This window comes from Eptatretus burgeri, chromosome 1 (assembly GCF_056783735.1).
Source record: "Eptatretus burgeri isolate ZD-2024b chromosome 1, Ebu_testis_v1, whole genome shotgun sequence".
Taxonomy (NCBI): domain Eukaryota; kingdom Metazoa; phylum Chordata; class Myxini; order Myxiniformes; family Myxinidae; genus Eptatretus; species Eptatretus burgeri.
The window spans coordinates 2,923,841-2,936,340 of record NC_140961.1 but is presented as its reverse complement, the minus strand read 5'-3'; the positions used below and the strand labels follow the sequence as shown (position 1 = coordinate 2,936,340).

The window sequence follows — 12,500 nt, the reverse complement described above, 5'->3', positions numbered from 1 at the left end:
TTATATATCTTTATATGTATATATATATATATATATATATATATATATATATATATATATATATATATATATATATATATATATATATATACATATATACATATATATATATATATATACATATATATATATATATATATATATATATATACATATACATATACATATATACATATATATACATATATACATATATATACATATATATACATATATACATATATATACATATATATACATATATACATATATATACATATATACATATACATATATACATATATATACATATATATATATATATATATATATATATATATATATATATATATATATATATATCTATATATATATATATATATATATATATATATATATATATATATATATATATATATATATCTATATATATATATATATATATATATATATATATATATATATATATATATATATATATATATATATATATATATATATATATATATATATATATATATATATCTATATATATATATATATATATATATATATATATATATATATATATATATATATATCTATATATATATATATATATATATATATATATATATATATATATATATATATATATATATATGTGCACACACACACATGCCCTTCATTACGGCTGACTTCAGGTACCATCTCTTCTCTAACTCGCCAATCTCCAAAAAACAGTTTGGTTTCCAACCAGGCTGTGTGTGTTACTACTCTTGACCCAGCAGTGGATGGATGCCCTGAATGTCTGGATATCTCCTGTGCCTTCAATACTGTCTGACATCCAGTCTTGATTTCTAAGTTATCTTTATTTGGTATTCAGGGCCTGCTCCAGTGGTTCAATTTCCTCTTGTAGTGGACATAGCAGGTGGCCCTTCCAATGATCTTTTCCTTCATGATGTGGTTCCACAAGGCAGGTCTTACAAGCTATGTCTTTCTTGATCAATAACAATGAGCTATCTGATGACCTTGAAAACCAACTTTAACATTTTTTCCGATGACTCCACGTGAAGAACGGGACCTCACCCTTGTGAAAGGCCTGTTGTTGTTTGGTAGAACCGGACAAAATAATCCACTACTCAGCTACTTTTAACATGACATTTGATGCAAGCAAGTCATATTCATACTCTGTCTCTCCTTAAACTATCCAATCCAATTCTCTGAACAGCCACTTGAAGAGGAGCAGTTCCTGGAGCCTCTTGGCCTCACGATCTGCCAAAACCTTTCATGGGAGGATCATATTACTAAACTGGCAAAGAACATATTATTAAAGGTGAGTCACCATCTTGGTATTTTCCAGAGAGCTATGGCATTCCTAAGATACACTGAGATCACCACAGTGCGCAAGAGTTTTTCTGGAGCTCCATGTGGTATGGCTTCCAATTCTAGACTGGTGCTCTTGATTGCTGCCATGCTCCTCTTGGAGTGTAATACACAAGGCCTTCTGCACCATGTGTATCAAGGCAGGAGGTGGATTCTCAAGGACTATTACTCTCCCGCCAGCAGAAAGTAGGTGCTCTCTACTTTATACAAGTTTACAGCTGGCCTTGCTTTTCCTGCCCTCTCCTACCTCCAGCAAACCACCCCAATTCAAACGCATTCCACAAAAAACCCTCAGCACCTCACCGTCCCAAATTTCAGACTGGTTCTCCACTCGCATTCATTAATTTATTCATTCATCGTCTTATCCTCCTGATTGTGGATTCGTCTCATTGTGTCTGTTGCCTCGTCCTCCTCATTTTAGTCTTCCAAATGCCCAGTCGCCGACTAGGCATCCTCTGTCATGCAAAGTCCTTCCTTGGCACACGTCAACTCCTATCCGCCTCCAAGGTCTTCATCAGCAGCTTGATGGAGTAATGCTCTCCCCTCTGGGCTGGCTCCCATGCCTCACACCTTGCTCAGCTTGATGGCATGGAAACCAAGGCCTTCAATATCATTGGAAGTGATGAAGCTGAGTCTATGGGCCTATCCTTTCACATAACAGATAGGTCAGTGGGGTCTCTGTCTTCTACCATGTGTCTGATCTTGCACCGTATGCTCTTTCCATGCTTTGTTTCTCGCCCACCACCACACTCCAGGTTTCTTCAGGGTGCACACGGTCCACCACCAACCTCCTTCTGGTGAAATTCCCAAAATCCAGAATCACTGCTCACTTCTACTCATTCATTCCTCTCTTTTCCCCCCACCAACTCCTTCATGTCAAGATCTCTGACCTTGATTTCGCAGATGATGCAGTCATCTTTGCAGAGACTCTAGATCAGTGTTTCCCAAGGTGGGGCGCATGCCCCACCGGTGAGGCATGAGGATTCAGAAATAATGAATCAATATATGATCGCTTTCATAGCTTTGCTATGAGTTCCCTTCTTGGTTGACTCAGTCATTTCTGGTGGATTTATCTGAAGTACAAGAGCAATACCAAGAGGAGTTACGTGAGTTGCAACAAGATGAGTCTGTGAAAACTCTTTTCAAGATCAAAGGAACCATGATGTAGCTGTCTGAGGAGAGCGAAAATAAATACCCAAACTCGACTACTTTGGCAAGGGAAGTATTGATAAATTTTCCATCATTTTATTTAGTCGAATGTGGATTTAGTGTTGTTACCGATTTGCTGTAAGCTCAGAGAAATCGACTGGAAATCACGAAACGTGGTGATTTAAGGTTGAAACTGACAAAATTGGTTCCTCGAATCAAACAAATCTGCAGCCAGTGTCAAGGGCAGGGCTCCCATTGAAGTGAGTAGCAATTGAATAAAATTTTCAATAAAGTTTTAATAAAGCCTTTCGAATACATATGTAGTATATACTGCTGTGTCTCCAATCATGGTGGGGCATACGATTTTTTTGAAAATCAAAGTGGGGCGTGGGACAAAAAAGGTTGAGAAACACTGCTTTCGATGTCCTTTTGGGGGCTCTCAAGGTGCTGAATGAGGAGTTGGAGCTGCTGGGATTATGGGTTTCCTTGGTTAAAACAAAGATCCAAGCTTTCAATGGCATCTTGGATGCTGCTATCTTGTCTGTACTTGTTTGCGGTGTGGATGTTGAGGACACGGAGAGATTCACTTACCTTGGCAGTGATATTCATGTCTCTGCCGGCTGTGGGTCAGAGGTCAACAGACGTCTGGGTCGGGCCTGGGAAGTCATGGATTCACTGCATAATGGGGTGTGGTGCTGCCGGTTCTTGTGCAGGAGGACGAAAGTCCGAGTCTTCAGGTCCTTGGTGCTTCCAGTCTTGCTCTATCGATGTGAGACTTGGACTCTGACCAAAGATCTGAGACGGAGACTTAATTCCTTTGGTACCAGTCTCTTCGGAGAATCCTTGGCTATCGCTGGCCGGAGTTTGTGTCCAACGAGCGGTTGCTGAGAGAAACTCAAATGAGATTTGTTACCTGCATAGTCCGTGAGCATCAGCTGCGGCTGTATGGACATGTGGCTCGTTTTCCTGACGCTGATCCTGCTCACCAGATTCTCTCGGTGAGGGAGCTTCGTGAGTGAATTAGGCCAACGGGCTGACCACATGCCTAGTGGTTGCAGCAGGTTGTTCGGCATCTCAAGGAGATGGGGATGGGCCAGGCATCTTCCTGGGGGATGGCCAAGAGGGAGGCCTCTGGAGTACCGGCGGAAAGTCGACACAGCGACACGCTGCTCCCACACCTGGCCTGACCAACTCCCCCGAGGTCTTCAACTATTCACCACCATCTCAGACCATCCCCCATCATAAACCATGATCTTTTCTACCCATATTATCAACCATCAAATGCTTCTTATCCATGATGTCCGCCCCATTCTTCTCCACATCCCTTATTTCTCCGAGTCTCCCTCTATTTTCTCCCTCAACCCTGCTACTCATGTGTCCACTTCCTTTCTATGTTCTAGCTCCTCTAAGAGCCTCAATTTGTTTCGGCAAAGTTAAAAAGGGATGCCCATCACTACCTCATGTGTTCACCCATGCCCCTCCACAATCTCTCCTACAAACAATCATTCTTGGGACATTGTTGTCGTTTTTGTGTTCTTCCTTCCTTTCCTACTTCGTGTTTGTCCACTTCCCCCTCCATACCCATTGGTAGTTTGTAAGTCTGCTGCCTTTTCTTGTTTAGTTTCTCAAAATGAGGGGTTGGGGGAGAGAGAGAGAGAGGAAGAAAAGAAGGAAAACGGGGAGTGGGGGTAGGAGGTGAGGGGGGGGGTGGTTGGAAGGGAGAGGGTTGTGCAGTGATTTGGACTCAAGTGCAGTGGCCTCCATACTTTACCATCACAAATTTAATCACACCACCCTTTGAATAAGTAAATAAATAAAAATATCTACGAGAAATATTCAGCTTCTTGATGGAAGAGATGCGAGTCCATTGGGGGTGAACTTCAGAAATCGACGACTTTCGTAAACCTTAGGATCATTTCCCCCTTGGAATTAATCTTCCTGCAGGAACCCAAGCAGATGAGCCAAGCTCGAGCAAAGAGCGACTCTTGTTCAACTTCCGAGTCAGACGCTCTTGTCTCTCTTTCTTCTCCTGGAAAGTGGAGACATTGCAAGGATTTGCATGAAACGGCCTGCAGTTTGATCGTGATGCTCCTCCAAGAGCCAAAGGCATGAAAGAGTCATAATACACATGAGAGATTTAAAACAGAAAGGCTTCGAGACATGTGTTGTTGATAATGCAGAGAAAGGTATTGAAGGTTTGAAAATTAAAAATATATTTTTAACACTAGTGCAACTTTAATGTGCGCAATTCTCTTTACTCGATACTCCGCTTCATTACATATCCTCCCTTTATATTTTCACCCAAAGCCTCGATGTCCCGCGAAAAGGAAATGCCCCAAAAGAGATCTCATCGATGCATATCTAAACTTGAATGGCACTTGGTAGAGTGCATCCCTCCACCAGGCTGAATAGTTACCCTCGCCAAAGGAGAGGGTATTACCTTTAGGTCCGTTTGTTAGTTTGTTTGTTTGTCCGTCCACACAGAACTTTAGTCTTTCTCTCTGAAATCGCTCGTTGGATTAAGATGACATTTTCACTAGAGGAGCGACTACTCATGTAGAATTTTGTGATGATAATTATGACGTCATGGGTCACGTGGTGTGGCAGCCTTGTTGGAAAAACCACAAAACTTTGGACCACTGTATCTCTGAAACCGCACTCAGGAAAAAATTTAAACTTGGCACGTGGCAAGTACTGCTCATGGGGAATAAGCGTGATTTTTTGTCATAGGTGCGTTCGTTATGACATCATAATTGCAAATGTAGAACACGACATCAGATCAGTATGAAAATTTTTGAGGGTCATCGAGAGATAAAATTGTCCTCAGAAAAAAATTTGATGACTTCCTCATTCACGTGATTGGGCAACCACATATAAACATATATTTTTTTAAACCTTGAAAATCCTTCTTCTCTGAAGTGGCTGAACAGATCGAGGCCAAACTTCACATGTATGACCGCCTATCCATGAGGAACAAAGGGTTCACACATATGATGTCATGGGTCACATGGTTTGGCAGCTATATTGGATTTACCTGAAAACCAATAAAACTCTTCTCCAGAAGGGCTGGACAGATCGAGGGGCAAACTTCACACAAATGTTCCCCAAGCCTTGCTTGTACAAGTTTGTTGAGGAATTATTGATGGGCCATATTGGATTGAAGAAAAATATTAAATAATGTTTTCTTTTCAACCGCTTGATCAATCGATGTGAAACTTCAAAATTATGATCTAGTCGTGATGGGGAACACATGTTTTAAATTTCATCTTCATTGGTCACATGGTATGGCAGCCAGAATTTTATTTATTTATTTAATAAGGCTCACTTGACTGTGCCTGGATGTGTTTGAGAGTAGAGGAGCAGCAGCTGAAATGCAAATGTTATCCAGGTTCCTCCTGATGACTTCATCTTTGCTTTTTGCTTGTTCGGGTTCCTCCTGATGACTCCAATGCAGGACTGTACCTCTGTGGTCTTCCATTTCATTTCAATTGAATTTATTTTAACCCCATTCTTAATTCAATTGAATAATAATAAAAAAAACGTCATGGGTCAGGGACAGGTGTCCGATCAAATTGGTTTGCATCAAAGCAGGACGTCTTGGTACCTCGTCATCACTGCCAGTAGTTATAAAGTGGCAGTTCTAATTATGTCTCTTATTAATTACGAAACACACCAGGAGACAAATGCCACACAAAACGACACAAACCAAGTTCTGGTGAGAGCCTGCAATCTCTGATTGCTCTTTTTGTTGTCTATGTTATATATCCCAATGATAGGGTGGATCTGGAACCAGACCTTAACCAAAATCGAATCACCTTGTTCTTGTCACGGAACCAACTCATCCACAAAGTTTTGTTATAACTTGTCCACAACCTTTTGAAATATCATGCTATCCTGTATATCCTTTTTAGCCGCATCACTCAATGGTGATGAATCACTTAGCTAGTCGCTTGTACATGTTGCTGCATTTGAGCCTGGGGAGTAACTGCTGAAATCTATCTTTCCGAGTTCTTCCCGACATCTTTGCTCTTTGTTCCTTCACACTTTCTACTTTTTCACATTTCTCTTTATTCATTCTAATTCTTGCTTTTTCTTTTCTTTTACTTTTTATTTCGCTTTCTTCGTCTACATGTCTGTCTAGGAGAAGTGAATTCTTGCAGAAAATTTTCCTGGATGGGTTTAGGGTAGTGGAGTATTGGCTGAAACCTGAATCTTATCCAGGTTCCTCCTTGTGACTCTATCTTTGCTCCTTACTTCTTTGGGTTCCTTCTGATGACTCCAATTTAGTATTTGGTCTTCCGTTTGATGAAAATTTTCTTGGATCCGGATCCGAGTCTTCACCAAAATCTAATTAATTCTTCCTCGTCACACACCCAACATGTCCACCAAATATGATCCGAATCCGTCCACAACTTTTTGAGATATCCTGGTCACAGACAAACAAACAAACAAACAAGAAAGATGTCATGCAAAACACAATCCTTTTGCGAAATCGAAATATATAATAGTTGCCATGGAAACAGCAATTTGCTAATTTGGAAAAGTTGACCAATCAAGTGTTTTGCATGATGGTATTTTGTGCAAAACAAATTTGGTTGATACATTTTCTAAATGCCACCTAATAGATGTTTTACATGTTTGTGATAGCATTGACCTTCACCTTTGACTAATTTTGAACAGTTTTATACAAATACACTACACATGCATACAAATAACCTGTGTAAGTTTCAATCAGACAGCTTGAAAAATTCCTGATGTTTGGCAAAAATAAAATCACAAAAAATAATCCCATTGCATTACAATATGATGAAATTGTTTCCTCTTTAGCGTGGGACTCACCTCTTTGCCGCGTGGGGTTCGCATCGTCGGCGCATGGGGCTTGCCTCGTCGCCGCGTGGGGTTCGCCTCATCTCAGCGTGGGGCTCGCCTCGTCGCCGCGTGGGGCTCGCCTCGTCGCCGCGTGGGGGTCGCCGCGTGGGGATCGTCTCGTCTCAGCAGTGGGTCTCGCCTCGTCGCCGCGTGGGGCTCTCCAGAGTCCCAAAGGGTCATGGGGGTCTTTAGTGTCTAAATGGTCTTCGGGGTCTAATGGATCTAAACTAAAGGGTGTAGAGGTTTAAAGAGGACTAATGGACTTAAAAGGTTCAAATGGTATTTTATTTTATTTATGTTGACGGCTCCAGTCATGGACTAAATAGTCCTCATCGAGGTCAGGCCTTAAATAAAGGAACTCCACTGATAGAAAAGTAAGGAAAAAGAGAATAGTCAAAGAGTTTTTGAGGAAGTAAAAAATCTGCTTTTTGAAAAGGGGAAGGTCATAAGTGTTTGGGAAAACGTGAGAAGGTAAAGCGTTCCAGAGTTTGGCAGTGGAGGGGAAGAAACAAACATCATAACAGCCCCTTGAGTTCCCAATGGCCACACAATAATCATGTGATGTTGTGGCTTGTCGAGTATTCCTTGGTCTCACTAATGGTGGAGCGACACAAGCAGCAAGTTCTTACAAGTAGAAAAGAGAAAGAGAGCCTACTTTGCAGCATAATTTGAGTGGGTCGAGTTTTGAGGTCAGATTCGTAGAGTTGACAAGTCGAATAACTTTGGATTCAATTCTGTCTCGTAAGTATGTGGAGCTGGAACCTCCACAAATGTGAGAGCAGTACTCTATACAAGGACGAATCAATCCTTTATATAGTTGGAGCAACTGTTCAGAGGAGAAGAATCTTCGACATCTGAACAGGACTCATAATTTCTTCGAGGCAGATTTAGCTATTTGCGCAATGTGTGGATTCCAGGAAAAATTTGATCTTCGAGTAATACCAGTTTATTGTATCACGTGGTGTTATTGTGGCGGTTTCAAAGGAGATTGGAGAGTTGAGAGAGAGGGAGGGGGAGAAAAATTGAGTTTTAAAAGCATTAAACTTAACTTGATTACATTTGCCCCATGGGATATCTTGTCCAAATCCGAATCTAAAGAGGTGGCTGTGATGAAACGAGATGTAGATCGAGTGAGGAAAGATGGGGCAGATGGGAAAGACATGGAGGAATGTAATGTCGAGTCATCAGCATACGAGTGCATTTGGTTATTTGTGGAAGAAAGATCATTGATAAAAAGAAGGAAGAGTGTTGGAGACAGGATGGAACCCCGAGGGGCACCTCTGTTAATGGGGAAGGGGGGAGATGTTGAATCATCAACGATTACGGAGATAGAGCGGTCGGAGAGACAGCTCAATATGAGAGAGCAGAGTGAAGGAGGAAAGCAGAAAGAGGGAAGCTTGGATATCAGATCACGATGCCAAACTCTGTCAAAGGCTTTTGAGATATCAAGGCCGACAACAATGGATTCCCCAAAGTCTCTCAGAGAAGAGGCCCAGACATTCGTCATGTAAGAAAGGATATCACCTGTAGATCTTGCCTTGCGAAAGCCATATTGGTGGTCAGATAGAAGACTGTGAGATTCAAGATGCTTGAGAAAATGGGAATTGAGAAGACATTCAATGACTGGAAATGGTAGAAGTCAGAGCAATGTGATGGGAGTTAGAAGGGTTTGAACGATCACCCTTCTTTGAAATAGGCTGCTCTTAGGCATGTTTCCAGGAAAGAGGAAAAGTTTGGGTTTTTAAACAAAAAAATGAAACAAACAAGCAAGCATGGGTGCAAGTTCTGAAGCACATTCCTTCAAGACACGGGGAGGAATGCCATCTTGCCCGTCGGCCTTGTCTCGAGAGAGGAGTATTTTTTGACTGCATGAAAAGAGATTATAGGAAGGGACATAGGATTGGTGAGGGGAGCATCAGAGGGAGATGGGATGTTCAAGTCATCCAGTGTGGAGTTAGTGGAGAAAAGAGAACCAAAAAGAGTTGCTTTATCAGTCGGAGAGACAGCGATAGTATCATCGAAACGGAAAAGCGATGGAAAGGTAGAGCGACAGAAGTTGTTGGAGATACTTTTCGCAAAGGACCAGAAAGATCTATTAGTGCACGGGTTCCCAACCGGGGGGGAAATTTCCCCCAGGGGGGAAATTTGGGTGTTTCAAGGGGAAATTCTAGTCTGGAATTAAAATTCTGGAAATTATCAGAAAATAATTAGAAAATAATTTCCAGTAATAGCCTTCTGTTCTTCTCTTCTCAGGAGTACCCGTTTCCTGAACTTTACCCGCTTTCATTCTTATGTTTTATTTTCTTTCTTCTTTTTTAGTTTGTTCTTTTCTATTACATGTCTTAATATGATCTCTCTTGTTCTTTTCAGGTCCGCAAGTGATCATGTCGAAAAAACGGATATATTCAGAAGCATATCTAGACTTCGGTTTTACATTCGTTGTGAATAACGGGGAACATCTGCCACAATGTGTCATCTGCACAAAGACCTTGGGGAATGGTAGCATGAAGCCATTCCAGATGAAGAAACACCTTCAAGGATGCCATCCCGAACTACAGAACAAGGATCGTGAATACTTCAAGCTGAAACAAAATTATCTGAAGAAGATGAGACTGGACTCAACTGGAATGTTTCGTCAGCAAACGGACGCTATTGTGAAAGCGTCATACGAAGTCTCGTACAAGATTGCGAGGGAGAAGAAACCACACACAATTGGTGAAACATTGGTGAAGCCCTGTATGCTGCAGTGCGTGAAGTTGGTCCTTGGTGAGGCTGCCCACAACAATATGACCCAGATTTCCCTTTCAAACAACACCATTCGGTCACGGATCAATGATATGGCTGAGAGCATCAAGAACCAAGTTGTTCAGAAGGTTCGAGGGTCACAGTTTTTTTCGATTCAACTCGACGAATCGACAGATGTTGCGAATCTGTCCCAGCTGTTGGTCTTTGTTCGTTATACCACCGATAAAGGAATTGCAGAAGAATTCCTCTTCTACAAACCTCTCCAGACCACGACCAAAGCTCAGGATGTAATGGACCTTATCAATGACTTTTTCGAAGACAGCAACATCAGCTGGGAGTCTCTGGTTGGGGTGTGCACGGATGGTGCCCCAGCCATGCTCGGCTCTCGATCGGGGTTCATCACGCTCGTCAAGCAAAATAATCCGGCAGTGGAATCGACACACTGTCTGATCCACAAAGAGGAGCTTGCTTCGAGAACTCTCCCCAAGAACTTCAAGCAGCATCTCGAGACTGTCATCAAAGTCGTCAACTTTATCAAGGGTTCCGCTCTGAACACTCGGCTGTTCCGTCGGCTCTGTGAAGGCATGGAAGCCGACCACGAATCGTTGCTGTTTCATACTCAGGTGAGGTGGCTCTCAAAGGGAAACATGTTGCAGCGAGTCCTGGAATTGTTTGATGAGGTGGTAGCCTTCCTTCGGGCCCAAGAGAATGTTGTGCTTCTGGAGGCGTTGAAGGGTGAGTTTTTCCGTGTGCGGCTGTCCTACTTGTCCGATATTTTCAGTGCATTGAACGAGCTCAACAGGAAACTGCAGGGCAAAGGGACCAACATTCTTTTTCAGTCGGACAAGATCAGAGCTTTCGTGGCTAAACTGGAACTGTGGAAGAAAAGAGCGGGGAGTGGAAGTTTTTCCTCATTCCTCACTCTGAACGAATGTGTGGAGGATATGGAGGATGGTCTGCCTGATCCAATAGCCGAGGATATCAAACAACACCTCGAAGGCTTGGAGGAAGAATTGAAGTATTACATCCCGGGGATCACAAACGAGAGCAACGAGAACAAGCTTATCAGAGACCCATTTCAGAGGAACGTTGATGATGTGCCAGAAGCGTGGCAGGAAGAGTTCCTGGACTTGAAAAACGACTCTACAGCGAAGGATGCTTTCCAGAATATGGAACTGGAAGAGTTTTGGACCCAAGTCCGAGGAACCTACCCGCTTCTTGCGACCAATGCTCTGCGGATATTGGTCCAGTTTTCTTCCACCTACCTGTGTGAGACAGGATTTTCAGCACTGGTACACCTCAAAACAAAGGCACGCAACAAGTTGGAGGTGGAGGCGGATCTTCGCTGTGCGCTCTCCATAACTCCCCCAGACATTGAAGGACTCGTGAACGGCAAACAATGCCAGAAGTCACACTAAAATGCTGTGTTCTTATTCAATACAATTTAATGTTAGCTGTGTTAGTGCATTTGAAAAATAAATTAGTAAATAGTCTCAGTGTGTTTTAACTATTCTTTCTCTCATACACATGAAGGGGGAAATCTGGATGGTTGAATTGGGTGCAGGGGGAAATGACAGAAAAAAGGTTGGGAACCACTGCATTAGTGGAATAAGATGAGAGGTTGTCCCATTTCTTTTGAATAAAGGAATGCTTCTCCTCATGAATAGCATATTTTTCAATGATTTCTGACAGATATGAACGCAAAGTGCAAGTCGGAGGAAGAAGAGTTTTTCCAAGTCTGATTAGTGGCATCCCTTGCACGAATGGCTACAGAGCAGGGATTATTGAACCAAGAATTGGGAAGAGAGATATATTTGAAAGAGAAGGGGATATAAGCCTCCATTCCTGCAACAACAACCTTAACTATAAGTTCAGCAGAGATAGAGGCATTGCCCAAGGAGAGGCAGTAGTCTTTCCAAGGAAAGTCAGAAAAGAAGTTTCGTAAACCAGTCCAGTCAGCATTATTGAAATTCCAATACTGGCGTTTCGTTGGAGCAGTCAGATGAGAAGTGGTGCTGGTAAGTAAAGTGATGCTCACAAGATTGTGGTCAGAAGAACCAATTTGAGGTGAAATTGTATGGTTGGAATACAATGGATTGGAAGTGAAGAATAAATCCAAAGTATTGGTAGTGTGGTCATGACGATCTAGGATATGAGAAGGGTGGGTGATAATTTGTTCGAAATCATTAAGAATGGAAAATCTTAGAGCTTCAACCCCCCCCCCCCCCAACATCCAAGTTGGAATATTTCAGCCACTCCCTTTGGTGGACATTGAAGCGTCCGAGACAGAGAAATTCTGCTTGAGGGTGTTCGGATGTCATGGCCTCATGGCAAGAATTAAGATAGTCAAAGAAAGCTGTAAGGTTTGTAGAATTGGGAGAGCAGTAAGTGAA

The 12,500-nt window shown here is 41.9% G+C and overlaps 1 protein-coding gene across 2 annotated transcripts in view; it reads right to left on the bottom strand.

Moving 5' to 3' along the window:
- The window catches only part of LOC147033786 (uncharacterized), a 58,154-nt gene that overhangs the window by 15,031 nt on the left and 30,623 nt on the right, over positions 1-12,500 (bottom strand). The window contains exon 4 of one of the 2 annotated variants that reach the window (XM_085870972.1): positions 628-4,522. The exons of the other annotated variant lie outside the window; for it this stretch is intronic. Coding sequence (XP_085727098.1) covers positions 4,406-4,522 — 117 coding nt within the window. The 3' untranslated portion in view covers positions 628-4,405. Of the gene's footprint in view, positions 1-627; positions 4,523-12,500 lie in introns of those variants that run through there. 2 annotated transcript variants of the gene reach the window in all.